At 52.6% G+C, this 18,046-nt stretch overlaps 1 protein-coding gene across 4 annotated transcripts; it reads left to right on the forward strand.

The window, feature by feature from the left end:
• Window positions 1–9,516: 9,516 nt before the first annotated feature.
• Window positions 9,517–16,097, forward strand: RABGGTA (Rab geranylgeranyltransferase subunit alpha). 4 transcript variants are annotated; one of them, XM_029952435.1, is made up of 17 exons: window positions 9,517–9,673; window positions 9,989–10,045; window positions 10,204–10,314; window positions 10,668–10,792; window positions 10,964–11,151; window positions 11,382–11,585; window positions 11,909–11,992; window positions 12,073–12,155; window positions 12,245–12,346; window positions 12,452–12,557; window positions 12,646–12,697; window positions 12,848–12,936; window positions 13,077–13,165; window positions 13,261–13,377; window positions 14,203–14,316; window positions 14,577–14,664; window positions 15,882–16,097. In XM_029952435.1, the coding sequence occupies exons 2-17, from the start codon at window positions 10,043–10,045 to the stop codon at window positions 16,028–16,030; spliced, it is 1,704 nt and encodes a 567-aa protein (XP_029808295.1). In that variant the 5' UTR covers window positions 9,517–9,673; window positions 9,989–10,042; the 3' UTR covers window positions 16,031–16,097. The 4 variants fall into 4 exon arrangements, with proteins under 4 accessions (XP_029808295.1, XP_029808298.1, XP_029808296.1 ...); XM_029952438.1 differs by having other exon boundaries at window positions 9,531–9,673; window positions 10,674–10,792; XM_029952436.1 differs by lacking the exon at window positions 9,517–9,673 and adding an exon at window positions 9,713–9,821.
• Window positions 16,098–18,046: the final 1,949 nt, after the last annotated feature.

An 18,046-nucleotide genomic window follows, 5' to 3' on the forward strand; every position in this document is an offset into this window, starting at 1 on the left:
GGCCTCCCCATCCCTGGGCAGAAGCTCCACAGTAACCTCAGAAATTGCTTCATTGCAGCCTACCCTCATCCTGTCTGGTCTAGTCCTCACCCCCTTGGTTAGTCTACCCCTCTACAAAGTCCCTCTCCTGGGCCCTTCTGCCTATGCCCTCTTAGGCGCCCCGTCCTTCCACTGCTCCTCCTGCCCCTACAGCCCATCTTCACCTGCCCTCTCTCCCTGGGCCCTGCGCAGGGTCTTCTCCCTGCCCTCCCATCTCCCAGTCAGCTGGCGTTGGTTGCAGCCTTCTCCGTGCCCAGCCCTGGGCAGGGAAGGGCAGATGGGTACAGGCAGGCCTGTAACACAAAGGTCTGGCTCTCAAAGTGCTTTCGGTTACATCATGAGATAATTAGACAACCATGGGGAGACCCAGGGTGAGGACTCAAAGAAGCAGGAAGGGTCAGCGTAGCCAGGTTGCCCCCCAGGCCACACACAACTCTAGTTCCTTTCAGGTTTCACCTTCCTGAGAGTGTTACATCATTCTTCTCCCTGCCTTTTCCTGCAAAACCTCATCTCTCTGTCTCGGTTCCTGCCTCCAGGTATCCAGGGACACTCTTGCTCAACTCAGCCCTGATTCCTCCCTGACATATGCCTCAGCCAGCCACCCCACTCCACACTCAACCCCAGGTACCTCAGCCCAGGGACAGAGCCCTGAGGCTTCCTGTTTGACCAGGCTACCTGGCCAATGTTAAGCTCATGTTGAGCTGCAGAGACAGAACATCCCCTGAACAGGGGTTAAGGACAGGAACAGGCTGGTCCTTCTCTGGGTAAATGCCACTGCCCTCTGTACCAAGGTGCCTCAGGGTGCTTAGAAGTGGGCCAGCTTACCTGGAGTAAGGTCAAGGAGTCCAGAGTTGGCCTGGACTTGTGTGCTGGAAGAGCCAAGGAACTGGAAGCTGCTTGTGCTTAACCTGATAATGGGAGAATCTAGGTGAGAAAAGGAACTCTTTTTTAGGCCCTTGAAAATGTAGGAGACTGTGAGAAATGTTGGGTAAGAGGCAGAAGGAGGAAGTAGGGTCAGCTTGGCGCAGTTTCTGTTAGCAAGTACAGACACGTAGGCACCTGGCCTCCAGTGAGCAAGTCTTGGCTCCCCACTTCTTGAAGAGGTGGTTCCAGAAGAAACAAGCAAAGCCAGAACTCCACAAACAGATAATGCCCAGCATCCCCAGAGGGGCTAGTGTAGGAGGGAGCAAAGGTGACTTGGCTCTGGACCTTCCCTGTCCCTTTAACACAGCTGAGACAGCCAGAGACTTGTGTTATTTTAGGGACTGAGAGAATTCATGTTTATGAGCACCAGCTAACCTCTCTGCCTAGGTCTTACTTCATCATTCCACACCTGCCATATGAGGTAAATATTATCTTACAGTTTTAGAAACTGAGTCTCAGAAAGGTTGAGTACTTGTCTAGATTAAAAGACACAATTTTTTAAAAATTTTATCTATTTATTTCAAGAGAGAGAGGGTAGGAGAGGGGCAGAGAGAGAAAGAGAGACAGAGAATCCCAAACAGGGTCCTCACTGTCAGAGTGGAGCCTGACACAGGGCTTGAACCCATGAACTGCAAGATCATGACCTGAGGCAAAGTCAAAAGTCAGACACTTTGGCGCCCCTGGGTGGCTCAGCTATTAGGCATCCAACTCTTGATTTCAACTCAGGTCATGACCTCATGATCCACATGATCTCAGCGTGGAGCCTCCTTGAGATTCTCCCTCTCCCCCTCTCTCTGCCCCTCCTCTGCTCATGCTATCTCCCTCAAAATAAATAAATAAACTTTATTTAAGAGAAAGAGAGAGAGACAGAGACAGAGACAGAGAGACGCTTAACCAACCGAGCCGCCCAGGCACTGTGGGTCGCAAATCTTTATAGCAAAAGAGTCTCATTTCAATGTATGACTCCAGAGTGTGAGCTCTTTTCCCCACATTCCCCTGTGTCTGCTGCTTGGTTTTTTGGGGAGTTGGTTTGGTTTTGGTTTTGGAGGACCTTTTCTTTTTGGCAAAGAGGGTTGGAGATTGGGCAGAGTGGTGAAAGCATTCCCAAGTTCACTCAAGCCAAAGATGCCCTGGCCAAATTCAGAATTGCCCTTCTCTGTTTGACCACGTTTCCTTCGATGTCTCTGCTCCAGCTGTTCTGTCCCTGAGGTACCACCTCCTCCCAACCCCAGCCCCATTTTCCACCTGCCAGAATTTTTTCTCACAAGGCTCATCTCAACCTCCTAGAAATTTCTACCTTCTTCCATTGCTCCTGCCCTTTTCTGGGTAACCTATGACAGTCACTTGCCTCTCGACTAGTATCAGAGCCATGGATGTCCTCATACCATCCCCTAGATAAGGTTGACAGTCCCCCCAGGTCAGGGGCTGTGTCTTAGATACTTCACACCTTCTGATACACACACATGCACACACACACACACGCACACACACACACACGCACACACACACACACACACACCTACAGAATCTTTGAACCCTGCAGACGGAACAGAACAGTGCCTGCAGTGTCCACACCACCCAGTGTGTGACTAAGCCCACAAATCCGAGGAGAGCCCTTGGTGAGGGCCCACTTGCCTACTTGGAGTCAGGTGGACTGGGCCAGCCTATGTGCTCAAGACTGACCGTCCCCAGCCTGCTGCTCTCTAGTATTCCTCAGCACTTAGCCTTGGTCCCACTCACAACACACACCTCGGCCTCCAGGCCCTGTGATCAGGGCTGCTCGCTGTGGGGGCAGGCCCCATGGAGGCTGGCTATCCCAAGGCAACCTTCCCCGAACATCCACTCCAGGACCTCCCTGCCCTCCCCCTCTCCCCCTCAGAACTCAAACCTGAGACATGGTTGGGCACACAGGGGGACTGGCACCCAATACTGCTCCTGTCAGCAATTCCACGTATTCTCTTTCCTTTCTTGAAATTCTGAGGTTCTAGAGTACTCCCTGTCCATTTCCTGCCCTGTCATGCAGACCTGCCCATGAGGCCTGAAGTGCATCCATCCCTGACCACCCCTCCCTACCTTGCCCCAAGCTCCCCTACCCTGGGATCTAAGAGTCTTGGCTCCTCTCCTAATCCCTGACCCAGCCCAGTGGGGCTCAGTGTGCTTGCTCTGACCTTCCCTGCTCACCCATTCATTCATTCAGTCAGTCAGTCAGTCATTCTTTCCCAGCAGTCCCATCACCACCACCAACTCTATGTCAATACTTTGTTTAATTCTCCTAGAGGCACTTATGACTGACTAAAATCATTTCTTGTATGTATTTGCTTCTACAGGTTTTGTCTTCCAGACTCAAATATAAGCTCAATGAGAGCAGGCGCCTTGGTGGTCTTAGTCACTGCTGTGGGGTAAGCTGTTCTGGGTTCCATGAATATTGCTTAATGATTGGCTGGATTATGTAAAGGTTGAGCAACCCCTGTGGCACCAGGCTGGGTGAGGGGCATGTAGTCAAACTATCCTCCTTGTGTAGTTGACAGTGAGAGTGGAAATGGGGGTGCTCCACCCCACAGAATGAGCTAGAATGCAGGCATCACAGACCCCACTGTGGGAGAAGCACAGAGGAGGTGTGCGGCCAGCCCCAAGCCAGGGCTCCTGTCCCACACCAACAGCCTCAGCTCTAAGCTCACTTCCTTGGGAAATCCTACCCCCTTCCCCAGATAGTGCAGTTCCCCCACCCACAGGACACACCCAGCACTACATCCCTTTCTCTAAGCGCATAACTGTAACCTTACACTTGCTTATACACCTATGTGACTGTCTCTCTACACCATTTTCATCATCCAGAAAGTTCTACTGGACAGTCCTACTCTGGGCCATTAACTCCATGAGGGTAGGGACTGTGGCTGTGTTTGCCTCACCACTATGACCCCCATGCCTGTCATTGTGTCCAGCACAGAGGGCACTCAGTTCCTATCTGTTGAATGAATGAATGACACAGGGAAGGGGAAAGGTCTGAACACCCCCCTGCCCAACGCCACTGGTCCAAGGTCCACCTACCACCTTCTTTCTGGGACAACTTGTTCATCCCCTGCATTCATTTACCAACCCAAGTGCCCACCCCTTCCTGGTCCAGATGCCCACAGTCTCACCTTGTTCCAAGCCTTCTGCTTCTCACGTGGACATAGAACCTCAGGGCTGCTGCCTCCTGGCACTACTCACATTTTATATGCCCTAAACCCAAAGCACCCCCTGGAGTTGGGTGGTGGTGGTTGCCACTCAGGCCCTGCCAGGCAGCGAGCTTCATGGCCATATTCCCAACTCTACCCGTGCTCTTGACATAGGCATGCCAAGTCCCAAGACCCAGAAGGGGTTCCACAGGACCAGCTCAGAGGGTCCTTGGCTTCACATAGGATTGAATTCAAGGTTGAGCCTGGAGGAGGTAAGAGTGAGTTTACTGAACAGTGTAAGTGATAGAGTATAGCAGATGGGGTATCTGTGAGACTCAGAAAAGAAGAGTCTCCATCGCCTGGGCTTAGGGGTTTATATCAGAAAGGGGTCCAGAGGACATGTTCTTTCAGGCATCCAGCGTAGGGGCCCATCAAAGGCAAGTGTCAGGTGTTAGTCCATAAACCACTGAAGGTAGAGGGTATTGACGCCAGTGTCCATGGAGGTTTATTCAAAGGTAATCTCCTGGAATGTGTTTAGGATCTGGTTCTTCTTAAACGTTATCAGGTGTGTAGGGGTCCAGGCTGAAACTCAAAGAACAATTAACTTTCTAGCCTCCCTCTTGGAAAGGGAGCACAGCTTCTTAGATTTACTCAGATGCAAAGGGAAATATAGAGTATGCATAAATGGGGCCTAGCAGAGAAACAACAGAAATGGAGCCTTTCTAAAATGGAGTCCCTTTAGCTTCCCTGTCTCACTCTGAGCAATTTTAAGGCAATGCTGTCATCTTCAGCAACCCTGTGCAGTGCCTGGCTCCAGTAAGAATGGCTCCAGTTCTGGTGCAGGGAGTTTTTCCAGCTTTCAGCCCCACTTCCTAATTGCTCTCCCAGCATCTCTTCCCCCATAAAATACCAACTGAGTCAGTACCCACTGTGCCCTGGCTCTATCACAGGGACTTTCCCTTTGAGGCCCTTCTGTCTTTGGAGCCTGCCCGCCCTTCTCATCAGCTAGCCTGTTCCCTCCTTTCCCTCAGCACACAAGTGTGCTATGGGCATATGGTGACACTGCTGGCCATTGAAGAATTCTCCCAGCCTGGCTGAAGCAACTGGGGAGCAGACAAAAATTCCAATCATCCAGACCAAGTGCCCAAGGAACCCCAGGACTCTGGGGGAATGGGCGGTAGAGAGGATCTTCTTGGGTTTTCACTCATTCTGATCCCCTGGCCCATCCCAAGGATCAGAACCTTACAGAACTTTGGGGTGCGTCCTTGAATGTCCTTCACCACATTGCCAAAAAGTGGTTGAACAGCACATGCTTGATTATCTCCCATGATGGTAAGCTCACAACTCACTCATTGCATCTTCGGAAAGCTTTAATTATTAGAATGTCCTTCCTCATAACGAGGTCTATATCCACTCATTGACCCCTGTCCTCACATTCTTCTCTACACCCTGTATTTCTAGGAGATGATAATGATAACCCCCTTCCCCATACCTGTGGCTGGAGAGTTTAAAGTAGGAAGATCAAAGCTGTACATTTTTAGTATATATGTTGTGCTTCATTGACAAGTTTTACAAGAAGAAAAAAGTAACAGGAGTTTAAGAAGAGAAATTGTGGGGCACCTGGGTGGCTCAGTTGGTTGAGCATTCGACTTCAGCTCAGGTCATGATCTCATGGTTTGTGAGTTCGAGCCCCACTTCAGGCTCTGTGCCAACAAACAGCTCAGAGCCTAGAGCCTGCTTCGGATTCACTGTCTCCCTCTCTCTCTGCCCCTCCCCTGCTCATACTCTGCCTCTCTCTGTCTCTCAAAAATAAGTAAATGTTTTTAAAAAATTAAGAAAAGAAGAAATTATAAAACATTATATATCAGAAAAACTCCCCTTGACCTCAATCTGAGTCAGTGCCCCTTCTGTGGGCCCCTGGGCCCCTATCCTACTTTAGCTTACATACCGGCATGCCTGTCTCACCCATGAGAATTGTTCTGTCCAATATTAGCCACTAGCCCCACGTGTCTGTTTAAATGGAAATAAATTAAAATTAGATTAGATTAAAAATGTGTTTCCTCAGTTGCGCTAGCCACATTTCAAGTGCTCAGTAGCCACTTGGGGCTAGCGGTGACCATATTGGCTGGCACAGACATTGAACATTTCAACACTGCAGAAAGGTATCTAGTCTAGCCCAGCACTGCACTAAGTCTAGCTCCAGGAAGGCAGAGATCAAGTCCATCTGGCCCTGCACTGCATCCCAGCTCTGATAGTAAACAAATAACACACTTCACACACTGCCACTCTCTGCACAAGGTGCAGCGCCAGCGCCAGTACCCACCTCATCCTTGCTCTCCCTGCCTTCAGACCACGGCTTCTAGCCAAGATTTGACAGGGGCGCCGACTCAGGGCTCATGGTCTCCTTCCTTCCTCCAAACCATCTCTGGTCCATGACTGGCTCAGGATTCTAAGGACATTGTAAATGTGCGCACGCCTGTGTGTGAGTGTGAGTGTGTGTGTGTGTGTGTGTGTGTGTTGGGGAGTGGCTGCAGAGAGGTAATTGGCAGGGGAAGAGGTGGTCAGCATGAAGAGACCCAGGCTTCCAGGCCTCAAGAAGCTCAAAACTGAGCTTCTAGTAATGCCCACTGCATAGGTGGGGTCAGCCACCCAGGCTTTGGGTTAAATTCTGGCAGTGTTTCCTCCCAGTTCTCGGACCTTGGGCAACCCTCTTAACCTCTGTGAAACCACTGTATGCATTGTTACCTCATGATGAAATATGGGTAATAACACCAACTTCATACAGGTGCTGATTACACTAAATGTCTTGGGGTTCCGTTGGTCTTCAATTATTGTTACTCGTTTTTCTACATAGAGGGCAGTAAAAATCTCTTCCTTAAACATCAATCATATCATAACCCTCAGGCACCTGTATGGTTCCCACTTATCACACACAGGTGACCAAATATAACTCCTGACAGCTCTCTTTGCCTTAAAGCAAGCGGCTTGTCATTCATTCCATTGCTCTTATCTCCAAAGGCACCTGGCTCTCCTGCTATCTGCCAGCCAGCCAAGTCTGTTCTCTGCCCGCTTTTCACGTCACAGTACATGCCTGAAATGCCCTTCCTGCCCTCTCCTAAACCAGGCCCTACCTTCTCAGAAGCAGATTCTGTCATAAGTAAGACTCATTTCCTCTCTTAAGCCTACTTGATTCAGCCTCCCTAGTTTCAAGATTGCTAATCACTAAAAAATATTTCATGCCTGGTTCGGCCCTCCCCCTTTCCTCCTCCCTTGGTGACTAAGATATAAGATTCTACCTGGCAAATCTGCCTCTGTGGGCATCTGTGTTCCCAGGTGTCTGGTTGCACACATGAGTGTTTACAGAAGCAAACAAAGAGTTTGACGAGCTGAGAGAGCTGGACCAGACCTCGCACAGGTCCCATTTGGCCACTTACTACGTGGATTGCCCTTAGCAAGTTACTTAGTCTTTCTGAGCCTCAATGTCCTCTATATTTATCATGAAGATTAGAAATAATAATAATATTACTACTATTAGTATTTACTGAACCCTTACTTGGTACAGACACTGTCTAAGCTAGGCATTTACATTAGGTCCTTTTATTTAATTTTCACTTGAACTCTCACCAGTAAGTAATATTTTTTCCATGTTACTACTGAAGAAACTGAGACACAAAGAAAACTCAACACAGAGGGTTAAGTGCCTTTCCCAGAGCACATAGCTCATAAGTGGCCAAACCAGGATCTGCACCCAGGTACCCAAGAGTCCCGTTCACAAGTACTCTGCTTCCTGCCTCCACATGTAATCCTGTGTGTATGCAAAGCTCCAGCACAAAGACAACCAGGAAGTGGTATGACTCTTTCCTCACTGGGACCACAAGTATGCAAGGCCAGTGAAAGTGTCTCTTTTCCTCTGTAATTTGTTATGGGGGCTAGGAAAAGACAGACTATTTAGTGGGCAATTTGTATACATTTCCAGGGCCTGAGAAAGATGTGGAAGAAATACACAGAACTGAAAGCCATACATTCTTTTTTTTATAATTAAAAATTTTTTATGTTTATTTATTATTGAGAGAAACAAGAGCATGGGTGGGGGAGGGTCAGAGAGAGAGGGAGATGCAGAATCTGAAGCAGGCTTCGGACTCTGAGCTGTCAGCACAGAGCCTGACGCGGGACTCAAACCCATGAACTGTGAGATCATGACCTGAATCAAAGTTGGCCACTTAACTGACTGAGCCACCCAGGCGCCCCTAAAGCCATACATTCTTAAATGTGAGCTAGGAACACATGCCATGTGGACAGACACTTCTCACAAATGCATCACATATGCTCACTCACGCATATACACTCACTGGCCACCTTGAACGCCATGAAGCCTCTCCAGGAAACCTTTCTGAGCTGGTCCAGGAGCCATGGAAGGCTTTTAGACAGAGACATGATATAATCAAACCTGCATTTTAGGAAAGTTGATCCAACAGCACAGAGAATGAATTCATAATGGAGAGGACAGAGTGGAGTTGGGGGAACATTGAAAAGACTTGCAACAATCTGGGAAGAAATGAGCTTAAATTCTAGTGTGGTGGGAATGGAGCGAGTATTTAAGAGATACTAAGGAAAAGTGGGGAAGGAATCCTGCAATTCACTGCAATAGGAAACATAAAGGCCAAAGTTTAAGAATGAATAGGAGACCATGATACCTTTTTACTTTTGGAGTTTCAGGTGTCTCTGGAACACCCAGTTGATATCTAATAGGCTTTTGAGTATGTGTGCACATATATGTTTGTTATTACAGCTCATGAGACATCTGGGCTGAGGACACAAATTTGAGTGTTATCAGCTCCCAGGTGGTAATTAAAACTATGAGTGTGGATGACTTCACCCAGAGAAAGTGTGGGGCCAGAATATGTGGGCCCAGGACAGAGGTCTGGGGAGCTCCAACTCCAAGCAGGAGAAGGCTTTGATTTGTAAACGTCTTCCCAGGAATAGTGTGTGATGTGTAAGAAGGTGAGAAAAGGGCCGTGGAGATCTCAACATTTAGGGTAAACGAAGGTGAACAGATGAGAAGATAGGGGCAGAGGCACAGGAGAAGCCAGGAAAGGGTGTCAAGTGGAAGGAAGTCAGCTACATGAAAGCTTCCGAGATCAGTGGAGATAAAGACAGGAAACTCCACCAGTTAGGTGTGGCACTGAGGAGATGGTCAGTGGCCGGAATGAGGTCAGTAGGATGGCCAGTGCGTGAGCTCTTGGCTGTAGAAGAAACTTACGCAACTAGACTACAGTTCTAGCAGCTGACTAGAATTGCAGACCCTACCGCGGGCGCTCGCGCTGTTGCGCATGCGCACTCCTAGGCACAAGAAGTTTAACAGGGACTTAGCCTTTCTACAGAGTACCGGCGCACGCGTCTACCAAGCCCGCCTACTCCGCCGCCGACCCCTCCCCAGGCCTGCAGAGGGCGCTGCGCCTTGAAGAGACGGGGCGTTGCGCCGCTCTAGCCTCCGCCCGGACTCGGTGGCAGGCGCCGCAGCTAAGCGTCCTCCACGCCTCCCCTCCGCGCAGGTGGGTCGGCCCACGGGGGGCGGGAGTGTCTGGGATCTGTAGGGTGGGCGGGTAGCGGCAGTCTCCAGGCGCGGAGTCGTCCCTATTGCTTAAGTGCCCCAGCTCGGGTCTGGTCCCGGAAGATCCGGCTGTGGGAAGGGCGGCACGGGTACGAGTCCCAGTCTGGGTGAGCGTTCTTCCAGGATGGGCGCTGCTCTTCCCCGGACCCTTTCACACCCCAGGGGTCTCCTCCCAGGCTTGCGGGCGGCTACCGGGGAATCGCTGGGGGCGGGGCTAGCGGGGGCGGGGTTCCCATGATTGACACTTTCCCCCCAGGTTTCTCAGGCTACCACAGGACCCCTCCCCTGTCCTGAACCCTGACCCGGCACCATGGTGAGAAGTCTGAGCAAAGCCCCTCACCTCCGCATGTCCATGCCCCGCGTGGCGTTGCTTCCGTTGCCCTGTATAAACCTGGGGCTCCGCAGTGGGGGTTTCGGTGGGTCAGCCCCTGCAGAGTAGCCTGCACCCTTCCAACTCGTCCATCCCTGTAGCACGGGCGCCTGAAGGTGAAGACATCGGAAGAACAGGCAGAGGCCAAAAGGCTAGAGCGGGAGCAGAAGCTGAAGCTCTACCAGTCAGCCACCCAGACTGTCTTCCAGAAGGTGGGGCCCTCAGGAGGTAGCCCCTTTACCAGGTGGTCCTCTTAGGATAGCACAGAGGCCAAGAGGTGGGCCTTAGAGTTGGACTGCTTGGATCCATATGTGGGTTCTGTCACTTAGAAGATGTGTGACCTTGGGCAACTTACTGAATCTCTTTAAGTTCAGTTTGCTCATCTGCAAAATGAGGCTTACTGAATAAGGTTGTTGTGAATATTAAATGAGAGAATACCCTTAAACACATAAAACGTTCTGCATGCTACCTATTGTATAGAATGGGGCTCACAGAATATTTGGTGGTTCTATTTGTTATTTATTTATTTACCTGTGACCTCTAACCTTGCTACCTGTCTTCTAAGCGCCAGGCTGGTGAGCTGGATGAGTCTGTGCTGGAACTAACAAGCCAGATTCTGGGAGCCAATCCTGACTTTGCCACCCTCTGGAACTGTCGACGAGAGGTGCTTCAGCAGTTGGAGGCCCAAAAGTGCGTAGGAGTTAAAGGCCCCAGGAAGATGGCACTGGCCCTGCCCTGCCCAGGGTCCAGCGATGGAGGAAGAATGGGGCAGCCAGGGGCATAAGCAGAGGGGAGTGGAGGGCTGAGTGTAGGAAGGTTGGGTGTTGGAGATCCCTGAGCCCCATTTCCCTCTGAGTGCAGGTCCCCTGAGGAGTTGGCCTCTTTGGTGAAAACAGAACTGGGCTTCCTGGAGAGTTGCCTGCGGGTGAACCCCAAGTCCTATGGTACCTGGCACCACCGCTGCTGGCTGCTGGGCCGCCTGCCCGAGCCCAACTGGGCCCGGGAGCTGGAGTTATGTGCCCGCTTCCTCGAGGTCGATGAGCGGAACTGTACGTGCCTGCTGATTCTGTCCCACCTCGTGGTATGGGGCCTCAGTGAAGCCCAGAGTTGGGAGGCATGGCCGGGACAGGCCCACTGAGCTGATGGCAGAAGGGATGCTGGAGACAAACGCATGCTCCATGGTTCCACAGAGGTGTTTCTAAGGGCCTCCATGGGAACTCCAGGCATTTGGAGCACCTCTTGCCCAGCTTCTGAGATGTGCTGTCCCCCTTCTTCCTAGTTCACTGCTGGGACTACCGGCGGTTTGTGGCTGCACAGGCAGCCGTGCCCCCTGCAGAGGAGCTAGCCTTCACTGACAGTCTCATCACCCGAAACTTTTCCAACTACTCCTCCTGGCATTACCGCTCCTGTCTCTTGCCCCAGCTGCACCCCCAACCAGAGTCTGGACCCCAGGGACGCCTCCCCGAGGATGTGCTTCTCAAAGGTAAGGAGGGTCAGAGGGTGCTGAGGACTCTGCAGTGATACTTTCCAGCCCTGATGCCTAACCCTGTTTCTGAACCTGCTACTTGGGCTTACTGAGCACCTGCTTTGTGCCTGGCCTTGGGGGTGCATAAGAGTCGATCGATGGCTACAGGGAACTCAGGTGTCCCCTGGGAAAGACACAGCTGATATATGTAGCCACCGTGCAAAGCCAACAGATAGATGAAACTGAGGGCTGGAGGGACTCCTGGGTGTGCGTGAGATGTTGGGGAAGCCAGGAGCCCATGAGGATCCTGGTCACAGCCTGTGCCTCCTTGGTCCCCGCAGAGCTGGAGCTGGTACAGAACGCCTTCTTCACCGACCCCAATGATCAGAGTGCCTGGTTCTATCACCGCTGGCTCCTGGGGCGAGGTGAGCAGTGGGGAAAGAGGCTGGGCTTTTAGGGCTTGGAAGAGGGATTTAAGGAGACCTGAGGTTGTGTCTCCCCCCAGCTGACCCCCAGGATGCCCTGCGCTGCCTGCACGTGAGCCGGGATGAGGCCTGTCTGACTGTCTCCTTCTCTCGGCCCCTCCTAGTGAGTCCTGCAGTTTTTGCCGGAGAGCATCATGGATGTGGGCCTCGTGCTATTGGGGCTGATGGGTTTCTCTTTGTTCCCTGGACCAGGTGGGGTCCAGGACAGAGACCTTGTTGCTCATGGTTGATGACTCACCCCTGGCTGTAGAGTGGAGGACCCCAGACGGCAGGAACCGGCACAGCCACGTCTGGGTATCCCAGGACGGGTGGGGCAGAGTGGGGGACTGGGGTGGGGCTGGAGTGGGACAGTCAGAGAAGTGGTGAGGCCCAAGCATTTCCTTAACCTGGTGCTCCCAGCTCTGTGACTTGCCTGCTGCCTCCCTCAATGACCAGTTGCCCCAGCATACGTTTCGTGTCATTTGGACAGCAGGCGATGCCCACAAGGAGTGTGTGCTTTTAAAAGGTGACAGAACCTCTACATCTTTACCCCCTTGCAGCAGTATCCCTGTTCTCCTCTCACGGTTACCCCCATCTACCACCCATTCTCTCAGGCCGCCAGGAGGCCTGGTGCCGGGACTCGGCCACGGATGAGCAGCTCTTCAGGTGATGACAGGGAAGCAGGGAAGGAGAGCGGGTCTGGACTCTGGGGTGGGAGGCCGGGGGCTCGGACAGATGGTCTCAGACCGGGTACTGGGGGTGACCAGCACGCTGAGTGGACATTCTACCCCCCCCCCCCACCTTGCTCATCCTCAGGTGCGAGCTGTCAGTGGAGAAGTCCACAGTGCTGCAGTCTGAACTTGAATCCTGTAAGGAGCTGCAGGAGCTGGAACCGGAGAATAAGTGTGAGGCCCCATTCCCTGAGATCCTGCTCCTCTAAAGAGGCCCCTTTCCAGGAGGGCCTCTCTGGGAGAGCAGGAAGGGTGTCAAGAGATGGGAGCAGAGGATCTAGAAGAGACAGTGCTTTTCCCCACCCTCTCCTCAGGGTGCCTGCTTACCATCATCCTGCTGATGCGGGCACTGGATCCTCTGCTGTATGAGAAAGAGATGCTCCAGTACTTCCAGACCCTCAAGGCAAGTGGGACCTGAAGGAACAGGTAAGGGGGAGGCCCAGTGGGCAACAGGAAGACCGCTGACGTGCCTTGCCCCCCCTTACCCGTCCCTGCCAGGCCGTGGACCCGATGCGGGCAGCGTACTTGGATGACCTACGCAGCAAGTTCTTGCTGGAGAACAGCGTGCTCAAGATGGAGTATGCTGAGGTGCGCGTGCTGCACCTGGGTTACAAGGTAGGACCACTGTGTGCACCTTCCGAGGGCCCCCACCTGCCGGCCCTCTCTCCTTCCCTCCGAGTCACCTGGCTAGCTCTTGTGTCCTCTCCATGGGCTTCAGCTGAGTCCCAGGTGCCTTTCTGGACTTTCTTCTTACCTGAGGTTGAACTCCTCTTCCTTCAAGCCTGCTCCTCTTCCCAGTTTGTTTTCTGTTATTTGCCCCATCGTTCTTGTTACTTAGTTTCACATCCTGAATCACTAGGGCCTCTTTGTGCTGTCCCTTCTACAGGGCTAGGCACATCTTCCTTCATCCCTCAGAGCGAGCCCCCACTCAACCCCGCTCACTCTGATGCTTGTCTCCCTGGAGCAGGCCCCGGCACCTAAAGCCTGAGTGGTATCCAGGGATGTTTGACAAACTTCCCAGACTCTGTGTTTCCTCTCTTTGTAGTCTTTCCCTGTCAGTATTCCTAGCACAGCGGTTTCAGCATGTCACTGCAGCCACCTTCCCCGCCACCAGACTGATCCCTCAGCCATAGCAGGCCCGCTCTTGCCAATATGTGTGCCCACCCCAGCACCCTCCTGCACCCCTGTCCCTGCCTGCACTTCAGTCTGCCTCCTCCCCATCCACTCACTGGCCACCCAACCCCTGCACCCCCTGTCTGTGCCATGTGCTTGATATGGACCATATACTGCCGAGGTGGGGGGTTATAAGGTGAGCTTACTTGTCCTCTCCTCGGTCAGGGTCCCCAGGGGCCTGTGTGGGGCACAGGGGATAAGTGCCTCATGAACAAAGGCTGAGGCCCCTCTCCCAAGCCTTACCGGGTATCTCTTCCCCCTCCTCAGGATCTGACGGTACTCTGCCATCTGGAACAGCTGCTCTTGGTCACTCATCTTGACCTGTCACACAATCGTCTCCGAGCCCTGCCCCCTGCCCTGGCTGCCCTGCGCTGCCTAGAGGTAAAGCGCTTTTCCATCACTGTCCTGGGAGGCCCTCCTCCTTTTCTTCTACCTCAGAAGTCTGCCCACCCTACAAAGAGGTGTCCAGCCCCTCCCAGCCCCTGCAAACGATCCCTTGCCTTCTCTGCCTCAGTCACCTCGCCTGACCCCAGGGGCCTTTCCCTGCACTGTAAGCTGATCACCCCAGGCTCCCTACTTGCTTGTCCCAGGCTGACAGCTGCCTGCCCTGCTTGGTCTTCCCTGCCCTCCCTGCTTTCCAGGTCCTTCAGGCCAATAATAATGCCATAGAGTCCCTGGACGGTGTCACCAACCTGCCCCGACTACAGGAGCTCTCACTGTGCAACAACCGTATCCTTTCTGAGTGCCTTTCAGACAGCGGGTGGGGTGAGGTGCCAGGCTGGGAAAGGATAGACAGCAAGCAGGGTGGGTGAGAAAGGGGGCTCTGGCGGGTCTAAGCCAAGGAGAGAGGATAGCCTGGGGCTGTGTGGGGCCATCATTGACTTGCACCGGTGGTTTTGCAAGTGGAAGTGACTTCCTCAAATCAGAGGTCATAAACCAGCAACATCCAGATGTACTCAGGTACAACATGGTATTTTAAAAATCAGGAGCCTCATATTTAAAAAATTGAGAATTCTATTAATTAAAAAACTTTTTTTAAATGTTTATATTTGAGAGAGAGACCAAAACAGCATGAGAAGGAAAGGGGCAGAGAGAGGGAGACACAGAATACAAAGCAGGCTCTAGGATCTGAGCTGTCAGCACTGAGCCCAGTGCAGGGCTTGAACTCACAAACTGAAATCATGCCCTGAGCCGAAGTCGGGTGCCCCAAAAAATTGGGAATTCTGATTCTACTTAAAAATTGGAAGTTAAAGGCACCTGACTGGCTCAGTCGGCAGAGCATGAGACATTTGATCTTGGGGTCATGAGTCCAAGCCCCATGTTGGGTGTGGAGCCTGCCTTTAAAAAAAATTGAGGGGGCACCTGGGTGGCTCAGTCGGTTAAGCGTCTGGCTTCAGCTCAGGTCAGATCTCATGGTTCATGGGTTCGAGCCCCACGTCGGGCTCAGTGCTGACAGCTAGCTCAGAGCCTGGAGCCTGTTTCAGATTCTGTATCTCCCTCTCTCTCTCTGACTCTCCCCTGCTCTCACTGTCTCTCTCTGTCTCTCAAAAATAAATAAAAAGCATTAAAAAAAATTTTAACAAAAATAAAATAAATAAATAAAAATAAATAAATAAAAAAAAATTTTGGGAAGTTAAAGTAACCTTTGGCCTACATTTCCACTCAGCAACCTCTGGCCATTGTTGAGCTGTGGATGTCCCTGTAGCCAGAGCTAGCTTTCTTGTTGGCCATAGCCCACCAGGCCTCCTCGTACCACATCTGGCTTGCTCCTTGGGCTTCCAGCTTGGGTCCATGGGCAGATGTTTGCCATCTACAGCCTTATTCCTTCCAGGGAAGTGTGCAAGATGCCTGCCAGGCAGCAGCCCCTGATCTTGAGGGAGAACAGTGATGGATACACAGGAGCACAGGGGGAACCTGCCTCATTTTCCTTGACTCTCCTGCCCAAGGCCTCCAGCAGCCCACAGCGCTCCAGCCTCTTGCCTCCTGCCCCAGGCTGGTCCTCCTCAACCTGCAAGGCAACCCCCTGTGCCAAGCAGCGGGCATCTCTGAGCACCTGGCCGAGCTGTTGCCTTCAGTTAACAGCGTCCTCACCTAGGAGATTCTTCCCCACCCCTGTTCTTTAACTTATTGGGACTGAATAAACAATGGAGAGGCCCCCTCAGGCTGCTACGCCACTGCTGCCGCCGCTGCCACCACAGCCGCCACCACCACCATTACTACTGCCACCTGTTTTGGAAAAGAAAAAGAGAGAGTTAGGGTGTATCAGCTCATCCTCGCACTTTCATTTTATGATTGGTCCTGCTGTTTCTTACCATGGGAACTCAGAGTCTCCATCCTGGGGCAGAATTTACCCCATGTGCCTTAAATGCCAGGGCTGCATTTGAGTTTACCTTCTGGTTTGGGCTGGAGCTGGGACTGAGTTAGGGTCCAGGTTCTGGTTGGGGCTGGGCTACAAAGCAGCTGTAAGTGGCCAGCTAGAAGGACTCATAAAAGTTTCTCCCATGACTCTGCCCCTTCCAGATGCCCTCTGTGCCCTGGCTCATTCACTACAGCTGAGAAAGCTGTTCCCACAAGGAGCTGGTCAAGGTGCCCTTGCTCCGCCCTCTGGTGACTACAGTATCCATCCTCATGAGTCACATTCTGCCACTAAAGAGCCCTCGGAAATACCAGATCTCAGTCGAGCCTCACAAGTGGTTAGGGATGAGATGGTTAGGCCCATTGTACTGATGAGGAAACTGCACCAAAGCGGTCTCTGCACCTTGGTCTGGGATTCCAGGCTCATGCTCGTGCTGCTGTATTGATAAGGGATGCTGGGCCAAGACTGGCCGCAGCTCCCGAGGTCCTGAGCTGGGTAACTGCTCCCATGGTGCCCTCCTATACACGCCCCTTGCCCTGACTTTAGAGTCCCAGGGCACTTGAGCCTCCTGGAGGGAGGAGAGGGGAGTGGCTCAGGGGCGAGGGCACTGAGTCAAACCTGGTTAGGTGGGAGAAAAGACTGAAACAAAAGAGAGAGTGACAGATACTTTCCTGGTTCCCTGGGAAATGCTCCACACAATCCAGGCCCTCAGGGCCCTGCCCCTTCCCATGTTTGTAGTGATACCTATAGCCCCTCCACAAAGCCCTTTGGCTGACCTGCCTGGAATTTTGATTTTTACTCATGTGTGCCTTGCGAGTGTTGGAGGTGGGGACAGACCCTCTGCCAGGTCAGGGGCTTGGAGCTGGGCAGCAATAGGTCACTGTGGGTGTGGAGAGCTCCTACCCAGGTCCTGGAGTCTCAGTCTCCTTTCCATGAGGACCCTCTCTGCCTGATGCATCACCAAATTCAGCCTCTCCTCAAGTCGGCTTCCGTGTGTCTTCTTGCCAACCCTGTTTTCACTGTCTTCTCTTCAGTGGCCCACAGGCACAGCAAGGACAACGGCGGGATGGAGGGAAGAGACCCCAAGGACAGGGCCCCAAGCTTCCTGAAGAACTTTCAGGAGAGCCTCTCCAGAGATGCCTGACCTCCTCTTTGCCTTAGGGCTCCCTCTGTGGCATCCGTGGTGTTCGCCCAGTGCCAGGGTGGGGTTGGGATACACAAGGACAGGTGCCTGGAGCCGGTTGGTCAGGATTTCTGGAAAGAATTCCAGGTCGGAGAATCCTGGACTCCAGCTGACCAGCCACCTCTCTCAGTGAGAGAAGGGGTGGTCTGCAGCCTGGGGAGGGGGCCTTGGTTCCCACCTGAGCCTCAGAGCAAGGGCCTAAACCTTCCCCAAGCCCCCCTCCAGGGAGCTTGGGGGCAGAAAACAAGAAATTGCTCCTACTCTGACCCTTACTTACTACCACCAATCCCCCCCCACCCCGCCCCGCACCCAATCCCAAACTTGTAGGGACACAGGAAGCTGGGGGCAGTTCATTCATGCCAAGGGCTGTGAAGCAGCTGGAGGAAGAAGGAAGGACAGATGGGTGGGGGGGTCAGAGGATCTGGTAGAGCCGGCAGGTCAGGGGCTGGCTGGTGGAGCCAGTCTGAGGGCCTGGCTGCTGATGTCACCAGTCTGCTGCTTAGGATCCCAGGACCTCCCTGGGCAGGACCAGGCCCATGGGCCAGTTTCACAGGGCTGATCCTGGCCCAGCT

The sequence above is a fragment of the Suricata suricatta genome, chromosome 9 (genome assembly GCF_006229205.1).
Source record: "Suricata suricatta isolate VVHF042 chromosome 9, meerkat_22Aug2017_6uvM2_HiC, whole genome shotgun sequence".
Taxonomy (NCBI): Eukaryota; Metazoa; Chordata; class Mammalia; order Carnivora; family Herpestidae; genus Suricata; species Suricata suricatta.